At 40.5% G+C, this 15,718-nt stretch overlaps 1 protein-coding gene across 2 annotated transcripts in view; it reads right to left on the reverse strand.

The window, feature by feature from the left end:
- LOC423226 (cytosolic phospholipase A2 epsilon-like) overlaps positions 1–15,718 on the reverse strand; it is a 38,977-nt gene that overhangs the window by 3,997 nt on the left and 19,262 nt on the right. The window contains exons 6-21 of one of the 2 annotated variants that reach the window (XM_015287115.4): positions 13,405–13,541; positions 12,498–12,626; positions 11,816–11,856; positions 11,133–11,175; positions 10,651–10,714; positions 9,557–9,726; positions 9,334–9,429; positions 8,546–8,583; positions 7,353–7,488; positions 6,168–6,304; positions 5,567–5,792; positions 4,415–4,529; positions 3,846–3,983; positions 2,469–2,576; positions 1,263–1,451; positions 214–380 (exon numbers count right to left, since the gene is read on the reverse strand). In XM_015287115.4, the coding sequence (XP_015142601.2) occupies positions 214–380; positions 1,263–1,451; positions 2,469–2,576; positions 3,846–3,983; positions 4,415–4,529; positions 5,567–5,792; positions 6,168–6,304; positions 7,353–7,488; positions 8,546–8,583; positions 9,334–9,429; positions 9,557–9,726; positions 10,651–10,714; positions 11,133–11,175; positions 11,816–11,856; positions 12,498–12,626; positions 13,405–13,541 (1,934 nt within the window). Of the gene's footprint in view, positions 1–213; positions 381–1,262; positions 1,452–2,468; positions 2,577–3,845; positions 3,984–4,414; positions 4,530–5,566; positions 5,793–6,167; positions 6,305–7,352; positions 7,489–8,545; positions 8,584–9,333; positions 9,430–9,556; positions 9,727–10,650; positions 10,715–11,132; positions 11,176–11,815; positions 11,857–12,497; positions 12,627–13,404; positions 14,899–15,718 lie in introns of both variants that reach the window. The other variant, XM_040701895.1, reaches the window with a different exon arrangement.

Here is a 15,718-nt window from a genome sequence, read left to right on the forward strand (position 1 = left end):
CGCACATAAAATGGACAGAATCAGTTTACTAAATGCTTACTTTACTGCTAACAGCATACTGCTCAATGAATGCATGTGACCCCTGTAAACTGTTAGCTTCTTATTGCCGCCTAAATATTGAAAAAAAAAAAGTTTTATGAGTAGAGGATTGGCTATTCTGAAAAGTGAGTGATGAAGCAGAGAGATCATTAAAGAGGAACCTGTAAAACTCACCCTTGTCTGGGAACCTGAACTGTAGTTGAAATGCAAAATGACATCCACTTTCCTTTCTGGTCTCATGAGTGGTGGGTAACTGGTAGCAAATACAAATGCAGTATCAATCAAGATGAGGTAGTCTGCTGCTCCTGTCAGGTGGTTGGGCTGAGAGTCAAGCTCACAGTCTAGAAAAGAAGAATTTGTTTTTCAGGGGGGGGTGCTCAGTACAAGAGATGCTCTGGTATGTTGAGGAAAGTCAATTATTAAAAAAAAAAAATAATAATAATAATAAAAAAAATCAGCCTTTTGCGTGGTTCCAGGCCTACCTGCGTAGTTGATAGCTACAGCTTAGTCATTTCTGGGTTCCTTATCTGGCTTCCTCTTTCCACTATTTACTTTGCAGTTTCTTTTCCTTTCCTCTGAGTTGTTAACTTGAGGTTCAGGAAAATAGTGTTAACTCCATCCCCTGGTTTTGTTTGCAACTCTGATCAGGCCAATCTTTTTTAATAGGAGAAAAATTAAAATTGCACCTCACTGTCTCAACAGAATAAAGATTGAATATGCTCAGTGCTGGGCATGCTGTGAGAACAGGCACAAAGACATTAAGGTAGGCTGCCACAGCTCCTTGCGGAACATGGAAGGTCTGGTACAGACCGAGTACAAGCTCCCAGCTGGTGCAACAAGGAACACTGTTATGAACATCCTATCTTTCTTACAAGTGAGAAGATAAGATGAAACAGGGCTCCAACCCACACCTCTTGAGTACTATCCAGGAAAGAGACACCATATGATGGCATGAATCCCCTGCCACAAGAGTGTGGGCTGGCTAGCTGGCACACCAGCAGGTGTAGACTGAGTGATTACTTGCTAGGCTTTGGAAATTTCTTAGGAACTTAGTTTTGAAGCTTCTCCTACTGAGTAATTTTACCTTTTGGCCACAGTTTCAGGTATTATCAGAGACTGGGAACAGAACTAAAAGGCAGTCAGCTTGACAGCCCATTCAGTATTGCATACTTTTTAAAAGGATGGTTTAAAATATACCTAGAAGTGGGATGCTATTACCATACCTTTCCATTTAGAAAATTCACTCTCTAGGTAGTTGTTGTTCATTTGGAGGCCTTTTAGAAAGTTACGGATTTCTGAAGCTGCTGGACGTAACGTGACGACATCTCGGAAGATGTCTGAAAAGCTGTCGGTGGGACAAACCACTCGAGTTTCCAGCTCATTTGGTCTTTTAGGGAACAGGGTTTCATCATCTGTAAGGGAAAGGTTAACAGTTCTTTTATGTGATAGCACTGTTGAGGTCAACCTACACAGTCATAATTTGTTTTAAGATGTTTGGGAAAACTTTGACTTCTTGCTCTTTTGCTTACTACAAATCTCACAGTTTTCATTGAAGCTCTGAAAAATTCATTTCTTCTCGGCTGATAGCAGTAAAAGCCTGGCTTGTACTGTACTTCATTGTATATGAATCCATCTCTTCTACTAAGTATTCTTTTGCTTCTTCTTTGATTTTACCCACTACAATGTCCTGCACTTGCCCTGTCTTCCTTTGCTACTTCACATTACAGACAATCTGACCACTACGCAAAGAAAAAAAGGGAGGGGGGGAGGGACACAGACAAAATTGTTCCTTACTAGCAAACTCCTTATTTAAACAACCAGAAGCTAACCCCATACAAATAGAAGCAGATATATCATCCTCTTTGCTACATTTCTCTTCATTTTTTAGGTTGTGGTATGTCTGCATTGTATGTTTCCTCTTGAAATCCCACCCCATGTGTGTTAACTTGGTGGGTATTGCAAATCTCATCCTTAGGATTAACTTGGAAGGACCTGCAATAGTACTGGAATTTGGGTTTTGTGGGATCCATAGAGGCAAGGATCATGCTTTCTTTTCTTTCAGTGGAGCTTCATGCCACAAATTTCCAAGAGGAGAATCGGAAGCGGGTGGATAACAGGGGAGGTCTCCAGTCACTCCTACTATACAGGGACATTTTTCTCCAGTTTTACCCTTGTGCTCTGAATCTGGCCAATATGAAGGCCATACTGTTTTTTTTTTTTTCCTGTGACAAATCTTGTGGATTCTTTTCTTCATATGACTATAATGATCACCATATTATAATACCCAGCATGAATTTTCTCCTAGTTTCCATGTTGATTACACAATGTCCTGAAGAAGGAATTCCAAAATTGCTTTGAAAAAAAAATCAGTGTGAGAAAAAAAAACAACAACAACAAGAAAAAACCATTATAGTATAAAAATAACTCACCTATGTCAGTAATCTTGTCTCGGGTCCACTTGTGCCAGAAGTCTTCTGAATGAACGGATATGTACCAAGCATCCAAAAGATTCAGGGAAAATACACTGCTCCAGATCCCTGTGGTATAGGATATATTTGGCAGAAAGGAAACCAGTAAAGACCTGGAAGCATTTTCATTCACAATGACCTTCATTATTTCCTTCATTCTCCAGCAAACTTTATTCATTACATTACATAAGTGGGTAAATAAAAGGGACTGTCTTTATGAATCAGTATGTGAATCCACAATGTATATAAAGAATTCGATTTATCAGTATGTTTGAGCAGAGCTGGCAGTATTTTCGATCTATCTGCTAAAATATACATTTTTGTAATGTTGCAAATAGCATCTTGTCAAGTAAATTTAGTATTTTCCAGCTGCCCTCAACATTTCCTGTTCTCAAGTTCCCAGTATTTGTAGCTGTAAAGGCTTTATTTATTGGCGCATAGCCCTGTTACAGGTACACAGCTGTCACACAGGACTGCAAGAAAATGTTCAAGAGTCAGAATGAGAAGGCTGACTTACAGCAGGTCACCAGCCCCCTTCCTACACCTCTCTCCTAGCCATTCTCCACTTCTTCAGTCGGTGGCCGGGAACAGAGACAAATGTCCCAGCACTGCTCTGACGAAGTGGAAGGGCTGGTGACCTGCTGACATTTCTGGCCATGGAAGAGGAGATGCGAGCACTCTGTTGGATATCTGCAGGAAAGGGGAGGTTCTGGCATCAAACTGCTTTCTTGTGTCTCCCCATGAGCTACAGTGAAATCTCCACACAGGCAAAAAATCTTAACTTCTCCAAACGCCCTGAAACTTCCTTTGTGCAATTGGTGGAAGTTGGAAGAACAGTGAGGCAAGAGATTGCTTTTGCAAAGGGGAAAAAGCATTTCTTAGTGATTTGATTGTTCTTGTGCAAGATGGAAAAAAAAGTAACTACTGAGACCTGTTTACAATCCAAAATGGGAGTGTCCTGGAGGACTGATCAGTGTTTGCTGCAGCAGTAACATTTTAGAGAAAAGTCTTTACTGCCGAGTCTTGGGCTAAAAAGGGATTGCTAATTTAAATTACCTATGATGTTACACAACTTCTGTTGCTGGCAGAGGTATGTAATAATACAAAGGCCTCATGTCAGTAAGCATAATCATATATGAAGTCAAATAAATCTGCTCAACTGAATAATGTTTCAGGGAAAATAAAGAGTCCTCTAGATGGTGACCTGTTATGAACTTTTATGTTTTAACAAATTCTTCTGGTAGATAAAAATGTGATAACTGACTTATTACAGAAGAGGGGTTTGCCCAGGATGGATTATATTAAGTTACATTATATTTACCCAGGTCAAGAAATTACCTTCCAAAAAGCAGATTCTGGATTCTGGGATTTTCTTCATCAGACGACCCATGAAGAACTCACTGCCAAAATCTTCTGCACTAATGTAGGCACCATACTTCAGGAAACCTACCTCATAAGGAGTGAATTCCACCCATTCTGAAAAGAAAAGCACACAACAGATTGATTACAGCAGCAGCGGCTCAAATTAGTTGAATAAAATATATGATATTAGCCAGTTTAAGGCAGACTGGTTCTGAGCTAACATAGTTACAGCAGACAGCTATATTATTCACTGTGTATTTCACAGTGTGGAACATGAAGAGTGAATTGCCTCCTTACACCTAAATGCATCTGCAAACTTCAGGTTTTGTGGCACTTTCTATAGACATGCTGAGCAGGTACTTTCAGGATAGTGTTCTGCATCATCCATATACTGAGGACTTCAAAGATTGAACTATTAAATATCTATTTCTAGGTGAATTGGCCCCTGCTAAGGGGATTTGTGCACTTAATTGATTTATCTAACTGAACCTAAATGGACCCCTTTATGGGATTGAAAGTTAAGTGCAGTTCAGAAGTATGATTACCTCTAAAATCCTGGTCGCTGATTTTATCCTTCACATTGAGGGAGAGGTAGATGGGCAGGGGATTCTGACCACGGTTTAGTGCCTGCTGCTGATCTGTGAGCTTCTGGGAGTCCTCCTGTTTTGAAGAAAGAGGTAGCTGAGGACAGTCAGATGACACAAAGAGCCTCTCACTTCACCTAAACCTGGGCTCTGACAACAAAGAGCGTACCAGACTGGCTAGGATGTTCCCCACTGGTTTAATGTAGGGAGATGCCCTCATCCCTCTCTCTGACCCTCCTCCACCTCAGCACTTCAGCACACAAACAGTCCTCGTGATATGGATGGTCTAAGTTCACATGATGAAAAAAAAATCTGAGATTTCAGAGGTCAGAAGAAAATGTTGTTATTCACATTATCTTAAAACAAACAAACAAACAAAACAAAACCAATGTCTGGAAATATTTGAAAAACACTCTTGGCATGAAATATTTCATTCAGGAAGAGTAATCTCTGTCTTTAGCATCTCGGAAGATCCTCTTTTCTTCAGGTCTGTGCCAAGGCCCAGACAGAGTTAATATTCTGCATGGCCTGTCCCTTTATGCTTCTGCTGTGGAGCATCTGACGTGGTTAAGAAAGGTAGAGGATGGTTTGGGAGTGATGCCAAGGCTTGAGAGGCAGCTGTGCTTTTTCTTTGCCTTGTCACACTGCATAGCTCTTTTTGAAAAGAGCAGTAGGATTTTCACTTAAATATCTACACATTAATTCAGTTGTTTATTAAATTGTTCGTACTAGAAGTTTTCTATTATTTATTTTTATTTCCACCCCGTCTATTTCAGGTGTGATGTTAATGTCTGCATAATACTGCCAGCAAACACACGAAAGTGATATCGACAAGGCATGTAGTTTAGGCATTTATCTGAAAACCAACCAACCTTCTGTCACTTGAGAAGAGCGTGGTCAGACAATGGAACAGGTTGCCCAAGGGGGTTGTGGAGTCTCTCCCTACACAGGTATTTAGAACTTGACTGGACACAGTCCTGGGCAACTTGCTCCATAGCTGCTCAGGAAGAGTTGTTGGACCAGATAACCTCCAACCTCAGCCACTCTGATTTACTTCTGCCCTCACTACTGTATCCATTAAATATGCAAATCTGAAAAGTTCTTCTGTTGTACCTTGTCACGGAACATAGATTCAATGATGAGTCCCCACAGATCTGTGAAACTTATCTGATGTCCTTCCTGTTTCCTTTGGCATAACTCTTTCAAGTAGTATTTCAGACGGTCTGGAGCAAAACAAGCCAAGAACTTATTTTTAAGCACGTGCCTTCGGATATCATCGAGTGCTTTCTTAAGATTCTTCTGCGACCAGTCAGGATCTTCATACAAGTTTGCCATGGTCCTGAAGAAGAAAGAAACACAAGGAAAAGTGTGAAATCTCAAGCTGAGCTTTAGGAAATTTTTTTATGATGTCTTGATTTACATAACAAAACACACCTGTATGCAGTACCACCCGCATCTTTAAGCAGGACTGCCTTAGTTCCAGGTGCTAACAAGTACCTACTGAAATGAGAAAAAGCCACAGCAGAAAAGGAAAGCCTTTTCTTAATAGCACTGGCCACAAATGCTATGAACAATGATGGCTTCTGGGGTTGCAGGTAGTAACCACTAGATGTTTAAATGAGGCTCCAACTAGCAGCTCACCACTGTAACTCTTTGAGTCACTTACTGAAATCATTAATGGCAAACTCCAATGAAAACTTTATCTTGGACTTACCACGTTGTGCCAGACAGACCAGTGACATAGGAAACACAGTCCAAGACATTCAGTTCCTGCACGCTCAGAAGGTGAGCGTACATGGCTGTCAGAGCTCTGGTTCCACCACCCGTTGTCATGATTGCCACCACAGGTACCTGTTCAATCCCAAAATATGTGCATTTAATAAGATAGCATGGGAGGGGAGAGAGACGTGTCATTGATTAGAAAAGAGAGTGTTACAACACTGCTAAAGTAATAAAGCTGTTGCATACCAATGGTCTGCAAGGATGACCAAGACCTGAATTTGTAATGGGGCACAGAAGGAATAAGAGACTCCCAGAGTCTCTTACAGAGTCTCTCCAGGAGTTTCTCTCCTGGAAATCTTCAAAAGCCACCTGAACACAGGCCTGGGAAACCTGTTCTGGGTGTTCCTGCTTGAGCAGGGGTTGGATCAGATGGTTCCAGAAGTCCATTTCAACCTCAATCATTCGGTGATTTTGTTTTCGCTGCCAAGAACTCGTGCAATTGGACATGAGATCCACTACCTCAAACATCAAAATTTCAGTGTGCTATTGCAAAACCAAAAACCATGGATGAGCACAAAATGGTACCTCCTTCCATCTGAACCAGATTTTTACCAGATGCGATAGACCAGAAAACATGGGTGTTGTCTCACAGTTTCTTTGTGAGTAATAATAACTTGTTGTTCATATCAAGCATGACAAAGCTGCTCCCTACTATTGCACAGGTATTTCATGATAATACTAGATGTATTACGACTGATGGGTTTAAGAGAGCACTGACCAACTCAGACCACGTGGGACCAGAAGGTAGCGATCCCATCCCCTTTTACAGCTCTGGAAGGAAAGAGGAGCCGTGTACACCCAACCTACTTCATACGTAAGCACAATACTTAGTATGTATTGCATTGTGAATATTTTACTTACTTTATCCTGATCTAGCTGTAGATGTCCCTGTTCATTGCAGGGTAATTGGGCTAAGTGACCTTTAAGGGTCCCTTCTAACTCAAATGATTCTATGAGGTTATTATTAATCTTCCCTATGAATACTCAGTTCTGTAGCATAGCAAAGCTAGCTATAGCAAGTGCATTAAACTTCCTGATTTCCTGGAACTAAGGAAAACTGAATAAAAATGCTATATTTTGACATCCAGAGAAAGCAAAAAATAATTGTCTCAGCTACCTCATCATCCTCCAAGTCCTCCTCCAACTGAAGAATGTCCTTCAGAGCAGCCGCAACAACCTTCTTCCTTTTGCAAATGAAATCCTTTTCCTGCTCACACAAGTCAAAGCCCAGGCGTACATCGAGGTCTTCCTGGCTGGAACACAGTGTCAAGTATCTTACATCATGCTTACAGCAACATTCAGTAATTAAACTGCTTCTACTTCATAAATAAACACGTCTTGACCATTATGCAGATATAAAGCAGAACAGGAAAAGATGAAGTGCTCATGTTTGTTCCTAGAGAACAACACCACATCTTTGCTTGGACTAAGGGGTTTTTTTTCTTTTTCTTTTTTTTTTTAAATCCTCTTTTTTGCCCACTCGTTACTGAAGATGACTGAAATTAGATAGAGCTGCCAGTAACACAACAGCTCCCATTCAGACATGAAGCCAAAAGCCTGCAGAGGGCAGGGTTTTGAAGATGGCTTTTAAATGCACCTTCAGAAGTTATGCAAACATCCACAGGTGCCCTCACATCACGAACAGAAGGTATGGTTCAAATGTTTGCTGTTGTTGGCTTTGTAGGGAAGCTCCTACAAAATATCACAGATACATCCTCCAAAACTTACAGAGTCCTTAACCATGACTCAAAATACGCAACGTGATTCCCTGGTTTAAAAATAAGTTAATGTGCATTTATTTGTTTAGCTGATTAAAATCTATGCAGGTACCTGTAGTATGTCAGGGTTTTTTTTCATATCCTAGAGTCACCAGGTACTCTGGTTTGGCCTTCCTGTTCCCTTGTCTGTGCTTGGGGAAACAGAATTGGTTTCGTTCAGTGAGTCTTGAAATGCAGCTTTTGTTGAAAGTCTACCTTTGGTAATAATTCCTAGAGGTTTCTGTGAGTGCTCACACTGGCCTTTGGCGAATAATACTGATCACAGTAAAATGTTACATAAAAATCACAGTTCCTGAAACCCCGTATTGTTCCAGGCCTATTTTATTTCATTGCCTGAAAAGAGGACAAGCCAACACTTAAAACACAGATGGCATCAAATGGATTGGAACTTGACTAACAATTACCCAAAAGCAAAGGGACTTGGTTTAGTGGTAGACAGTAGAGTCAGGCAGTGATTGGACTAGATGATCTTACAGGTCTTTTCCAACCTAAAAGATCCTATGACTCTATTAAGACAAATAAGCTCTCTTACCATTTTTTCGTCTTTAAGAGCAAACCAAATTTTCTGTGCTGAAAATCAAAAAGGTAAAATAATGAATATAGATATTTTAAGACAGTCTGATTTCCTCACTCTTGAAGGGGCATAGCTCTTTTGGGTCACCATTATATCTACAGAGCTCTGAATGCCGTTAAACTAAGACTGGGAGATAGACTGTCCACTCAGTGTTTTGTTATTACCCAGAGATGTACACTGATTTAACAAGTTAAGATTTCAACACCATCACCTATAGCCTTTATCTTCCCTCTGTTAAGAAGTTCAGATGTAGCTTGCTCAAGCACTGCTTAGCTACACAAAGAAAGAAGAGCTGCAGTGGTTCACGTCCCTGGAAGGCTCCACCATTAAACATTGTTCTAGAACAAACTGCAGTATTTCATGCAGCAACGTGAGATGCAAGAGGAAGCCAAAGAGCCTGAACTTCACATACACATGTGCGTGCAGCTCAGTTTGCTTCCTAGGGAGCTGAGCCTCACCCCTTTGCCCTAGTAGCTTCCAGTGATTTCCAGCTTGATAAAGGACATGGACCATATAAGGAGAATGCACAGCAGCTCAGACATTTTCTTCTTTCTCCTTCTCCCATGAATTTCCCATTTATTTTGCTCCTATCATTTTACTTTATTATGTGTCACACTAGACTCAAGGGAATTTAGAGAACAATTAGTTCTGTATGAAGAGAAAGGGACTTCAATATCTGTGTCTTTGGAACCATCAGGAATTCTGGAAAGTTTGCAAAGGATTCTCAACGGTCAGCAGATGCTTACCTTGCCAACTGCTTCCTGCTCAGAAGGGAGCGACTTCAGAGGTAAAGTCAGGGGAATGCTTCTGCTCCTCCTTTCTCTGCATGTCACACAAGCACACTGAAAAGGAGCATGGAGGTCCTTTTGGTTAAGACAGAAATGTTCTTCTCTTGCTGCCTATTCACATATAAAGGTCAATTTATAGGACTGCCTGACATGTTGACTACCACGTTCAGGTGTAACGTACAAAGCTGGGAATCCTCCTCTTCTTTGTGAGTGCAACATCCAGTGAGGGTTGCTTGTATTTGGCGTAGTGGAAGAGAGTGGGATCTGGGAGAGGGGAACGGGAGCCAGAGCCCAGTGAAACTCTCTGCGTTTCTTCAAATGATCCTCTCACTGTAAACGTTAGCTCATTCTCTATAACAATGAGATAAAACGCACAGAGTAGTTACTTTTAATTGCAAGTAAAGAGAAAAGGGAGAAAGGAAGCAAAAGGTAGATTCAAACAATCCCCTTCTCCTCTCCCTGTGTACCTGGAAAGCTGACATCTGAAAGTGATCCAAGCCCACACACTACAGGTAGTTTTGTTGTTATTATAATCGACTGAACAAAAAGGCAGCTGTGGGTGTGATGTGAATGCCAGCAAGTTTTAGACAGCTGCATTTCTATTGCAGCTCCATGATCACAATAAGTGCCACCAGGTACCTCACGCTATAAGGTGGTCTCATATCTGGCCAAATTATGAGCAACAAAAGTTCTCAGTCCCCTAAAAGCAGATCTGACTCTGCAGTAGTTAGCCCTATTTATCTGAAGAGTTCAGCTAATCCTGCTGTAGTGCGTTATGCATGTTCTGAGGTTGCGTACCTCAGGGGAGGTGGGCAGAGGAACTCCTAGATTCTGGTTCTTGACCGGGGTCAGGCATGAGCCAGCTGCTGAGCGGCTAACCCCTGCAAAAAATGAGGTGTTTCTGTGCGTGCGCACAAGTCAATCTGTCACATATCCTGAGGAAATTGAAGGCCAGGGACTATCAAACCTAAGGAGGTAAGATTCTTCAGGGGTTAGCAGTAGTACAAGCAGAGGTTTTTAGGATCTCAGCTTGGGGTTTAGATACTTCCCGTGCAGGCATCTTATGTCATTTCTCATCTGGCACAAAGCTCTCTGTGCAGTCAGAACTTTGAAGCTGCACCTGCTGCGGAAGAAGCAGCATTCCCCACTGGAAAGATTTTACAAATTGCCTTAGAAGTGGTCAGTTAAAGCTTTAGTATTCAGCTGGTGCAATTTTTAGGCATTGTTAGAAAGGGTAAAGTCGCTAATACTCAGTTAAAGAACTAGGAAGCTTACCTGCAAAGTGTTTTTTTTTCACCCTTCTGTCAAACTCAACTTCCAAGCAGGCCAGCTCACGGCACTGTAACAGACATGACCAGGACAGGGAATTAGGTTACTGATCCAGCCATCTCAGCACCAGTGTTGACAGGTGCTGGAAGGATCATTGCTTGAATGTGTGGGCTAAATGTGCTGGAGGACTCTGCCAGACCCGGTGAAAAAGAGAAAGAACTTCACTATCATATGGTAAGATGGTTCTGTGCTAAGCAAGCTGTAACGTTCTATGGATGCAGAAAAACCAGAAGAAAATGATGGCAGTCTGAAGGCTCCTTTAGAATTTTGTTGGACTCCTCTAAGGAGAAAACAAAGCTCCTAATAAAAGTGTCACTGAAGAATGAAGACTTACAGTGTTTCTATCTCTACTGTCAAAGTCAGCTAAGGGAAGGAAAATGGAAGGAGAGAAGGATAGAAAACAAAGCAAATAATGTTTTATGTTTTACCACTACTGCCCCATTTGTGACGATGGCTTCAGGATGATCTTGGCTAGAAAACAGAAATAACATGTAATTACGTTATATAATATATATATTAATATACATATATATTAATATAAATAAATATATATAAATATATGTAATATATACAATACATTATACACATATTGTAGAAATTATATCATCTGGATTTTTTTTTTTTAAACAGGACGTATTTTTCTCTCTGAGAGATTTTGGTTTTATTTGCTCCCTTCTATTGTTTGTAAAAGCATGCTTCATTTTCACTAGAAGCCACGTAGCTTACAGAGCAGAAATGATTCAATTTCAATAAAGCACCTGGGAAGTGCTTGTAACAATCTTAGTACTACAGGTATGTCCCAGATTGGGTAGCAATATTATCCTCAACCATGAGCCATCCAGAGAACCTTACTGCAGTCTATATCACCAGCTTCTGAAAGTCAACTCCAAACCACATAAATAACAATTTCAAAAGAATGTTGTAGAATTAAAATCATGAACTTATTCTCCATGCTGTGGCATTTTTTTATAGCGATCTTCTGATGTACACATCGAGCTTGGACAAAGGGAGACTGGCTATTGTGTACAGGTCTGAGTGTACAGAACAGTTCCCTACATCAATGAATCTCTCTCTGAGCTGCTGCTTCCATAATAATGGGGGTTTTACTCACATGCTCTCCAATAGAAACTCAACTTCCAGCTCCTGACTCCCCTGAAAATGAATGAAAAAATGAGACATTCTCAGCCAGCATGCGCAGAGGTTTGCAAACGTGGCCTTTGTTTATGCAAGCACAGTTCCTTTATGCTTTATTAAATAACAATATTCTGTTTCTTGCTTGCTATTGTCAGCATTAAAGGACAGATGCAGCTTTATCTTCTCTAAGGAAAAGGAGATCTCACTTGTACTAGCAGAGCAAAGGATGTTTACAAATCTCCCTAGTAAACCTTCATTTTTCACAACTTCTTCCTTGCTAGCTTCCATATGTCGAGCACAACATTCTAAAACTTCATGTTTAGAAAACTGTCACGGTATACTGTGTCCTTGAATTGTTTTTGTTTTTATAATCTGTGTTAAGATCAGATAAACTGTCATTTTCTGTCAGTTAAGTAAAAGTGCAAAGCTTCCCTAAAATTTTATCTGTTCTGAGGCTTGGGCACTTGGCCAGAATCTATGCCAGATGAAACCAACAGCAATTTGAGAGGGTTGAAAATTTTGCACAATTTCCAAGATTTTAAGAAATTTTGCTGTGGTTGAACTCAGAACTTGGTTCTGGTGGTACAAGACATCAAATCTACTACCTCAAGCCATTTATGATTTTTCCCTTCTGGTTAAACTTCTGACTGTGTTCTTACCTGTGGATTCAGTGGGAATGCCACTATCACGCTTTTCCCAAGGGAAATTTTAGCTACATCAAAAAGAACAATAGCATGATCATCATCACAAATGACGTCATCATCAGAAACAGTCATTTCTAGAATATTCTGGAAAAAGAAATGAAAAATGTACAATTTGTTAGCATGTCCTCAAGAAATATAACATTGTGCAGGTATTCCATGCTCAGCATCAGCTTCGGAGAGAGGACATAAATAGAAAAGTATTGATGACAAATTGCCACCAGAGTAAGAAAATCGGTGTATTCTCCTTTATGAGGAACAGTTTCTAGTCTTATCAATTAAGGCTGAAATGAGATTTCTCTCAGGACATTATTTCTGCTTAAAAGTAACTCACCAAACACAATATTTTAGGAAGTAATATGAATAACCATTAGTACTATATTGTCCCATATCAACAGGAGTAGTAAAGGTCACTTCATTATTAATAACTTTCAAAGCTGACTCTTCTTGGGCTTTCCACTTTCAACCAGTTGTGTTCATTGAAAACAGTATGATTAGCAGTACTAAGCTGGATAAAAGTTTTAATTATACCAGAATTTAATAGCTTCTTGGCTTTGATATGCATTTATTTCCTGTCCTCTCAGTGAAAGAGAGGTTTTTCTGCTCTAAGGCTGCTTTGTAGATCTACTCCATTGTTTCTCTGTAACGCCACTCTGCCATTGGTTCTCTCAGCCTTCTGCAAGCAGGTCAGGCTCAATTGCTGATACACAAAAAGCATCCATGAGGAAGGAAGCGGCAAAAGCCAAAGAGGTTCACTCCAGCTTGCTAGAACTTTAAGTAAACTCAGATTGGTACTAGAAGTGTTGACATCCTGCTTTGGTTTAAACCAAAATAAACTGCAAGCTGAGATGAGAGCTTTGGGTACCTTGACTTTTCTCTGTATCCGGAAGTAGAATGTTTCATTCCACACAGGATCTCTGCAGTTCTTGATGGTCTTTGTTTGGAATTTCTCATCTGAAGCAGTTGGCAACCAGAGACTCACATAGCAATCAGATTGGCTTACTATAGAAATATAGGCACAAAATGTCTGGCAGGGCAACAACAACATAAAAGATGGAGGCACATAGGGCTCTATAGTTTGAAGATGGATAAGAGACGGCCAGTTCTTTCTCATATCCACAGGCCCATGCAGGAAGATAGGAATCATAGAGCTAGATAAAGATAACTTGTTGTTCATTGCAACACTATTTTAATAAGCAGAGTATCCAAATAGTTACACACAATTCCCCATGTATATATTTAAATACAGTTCTAGCCAGTAATATAATAATATAAGCAGCCAGAAATTTTATATCACCCCTTATCAATATTTTTTTCAGCTCCCTGGTAATTTTGCAGGAGAAGAAATTTGCCACGTAGAAATCTGTCTGTATTTGATCATACTATCACCGTATGGCAAACTAAATACTTTCAAGTGTTTGCTAGATCTCGACAGCAAAAAATCTTACAGTACACACATCCCAGCCTGAGTCTCCCTGATGGACAGAGAAGAGACAACAAGAACGGGATGCAAGTTGTCTCCATGGCAAGAGTGGGCCATTGCTCATCCAGCCAGACCTCTGAGGCCAGCAGCACCAAATGTACCAGACTGGCATGAGCAGTAAGCAAAGAAATGAATTTCAGCTGAAACAAGGAAATAGCAAGATAAGAAGGTGCCAGCCCCAGTAAAGGAACCAACCAAGAAAGGCGGAGAGACTGTAGGGGCTCACAAGTGTAACAGAAGCAAACTTAATCCTGGTATTTTTTTATGCTCACCGACTTTTCTTCATAACTGTTATGTGCAAGATTATATGTGCTCATAATGTTTTTTTTTGTTTTTTTTTTTACATGCAACCCTTATGTATAGAAAAATAAATAAAAAAAAACACTAACGAGTTGAGAATATGATGGAGAAATTTGTCTTTTCAAATTCGTATTTCCATGTCTGCAATTTAATTCCATGAGAAATCTTAAAAGCATCAGGGTTTGAGTCCAATTCAGATAATAACTACCTGGCATGCCTTGCTATTAATCCTCCATGACAGAAAAATTAATTATCCCACCCATCTTGAGTATTGTCTCCTTAGGTGGGGTAGGAAGGGAGAGATCTACTAACAGTACCATTGTTCCTTCAGTAAGTCAATAGGAAGCCAGGGATCCTTTTCCTGGTGTTTGCTGAAAGACCTGGAAGCCATTTCCTACTCCACCTCTCTCCTCAGGAAAAAAGAAGAGGCAGAAAGGCTTTGCAACTTGCAGATGAAGGGAAGGAACTTGGATTTACTACAAGGATTCCAATCCTCATGAGCCAAGTAAACACCAAAGAGATTCTCAGATCTTGAACAAGAACTTTTCCAGAGGCAACTGGAAGGGCTGATCCATCCTGTGGTGTAAACACATGCTTTGGTGAGAAAAGAGAAGAAAGGGAGAAATCTGGTCCCACAGCAATCACTACCTACCCCATGGGCAAAAATATTAATGCTTGTTTTCTGTAAGCACACACCAAGATTTGAGTAAGTTCAAGTGAAAACACTGACTCTTTGCTGATAAAATGTTGTATACCACTCACAGCCCTCTGAAGCTGGCAGATCTACAGCGTGTGGGAGGAGAAACACGGGCAAGCAGTGCCAGGTGCTCACCAGCAGTCTGCAACAGTCAGAATTATGGGCAAAACGTACCATGTCAGAGGTTAAAAGTGAGGTAGTTCTGGTGCCTAAGCTCAGATATATTGCTTTGGGATTTTTTGCCTAAATATAAAGTGTCACTTGAAATCTAGAGGCCATGTCGGGGGTTATAGGGTATCCCTGGAGGGTTATAGGGTATCCCTGGAGGGTGATGACTGTCTGGCAGGGAGACCTTCAGATAACTCTTTGCATTGAATCTGAAGAAATTTCTTGAAACTGCCAGGTAAGCTCTGCACAAAGGATCTAAGTTGCCTTTCTGTCTTTGAAGGTTATTCCACAATAAATATTTCAGTGTTACAGGTTTTTACATATTTGAAGCAAAAGGATATCATCTTGATTTTGGCAACTACTGTTGTAGGATTCTATTTACACCGTACAGTAGAGCTGTAATTACCAATCTGTCTGATACACTGAAATAACTCCCTCACTGCAACATCTGATGGCCTGCCAAGCTATGATGTACTTATCCTGATATGTGGTATCACCAGCTCTGATCTACAGTTTCTCAATAGGAAGCCT

This window comes from Gallus gallus, chromosome 5 (genome assembly GCF_016699485.2).
Source record: "Gallus gallus isolate bGalGal1 chromosome 5, bGalGal1.mat.broiler.GRCg7b, whole genome shotgun sequence".
Classification (NCBI taxonomy): Eukaryota; Metazoa; Chordata; class Aves; order Galliformes; family Phasianidae; genus Gallus; species Gallus gallus.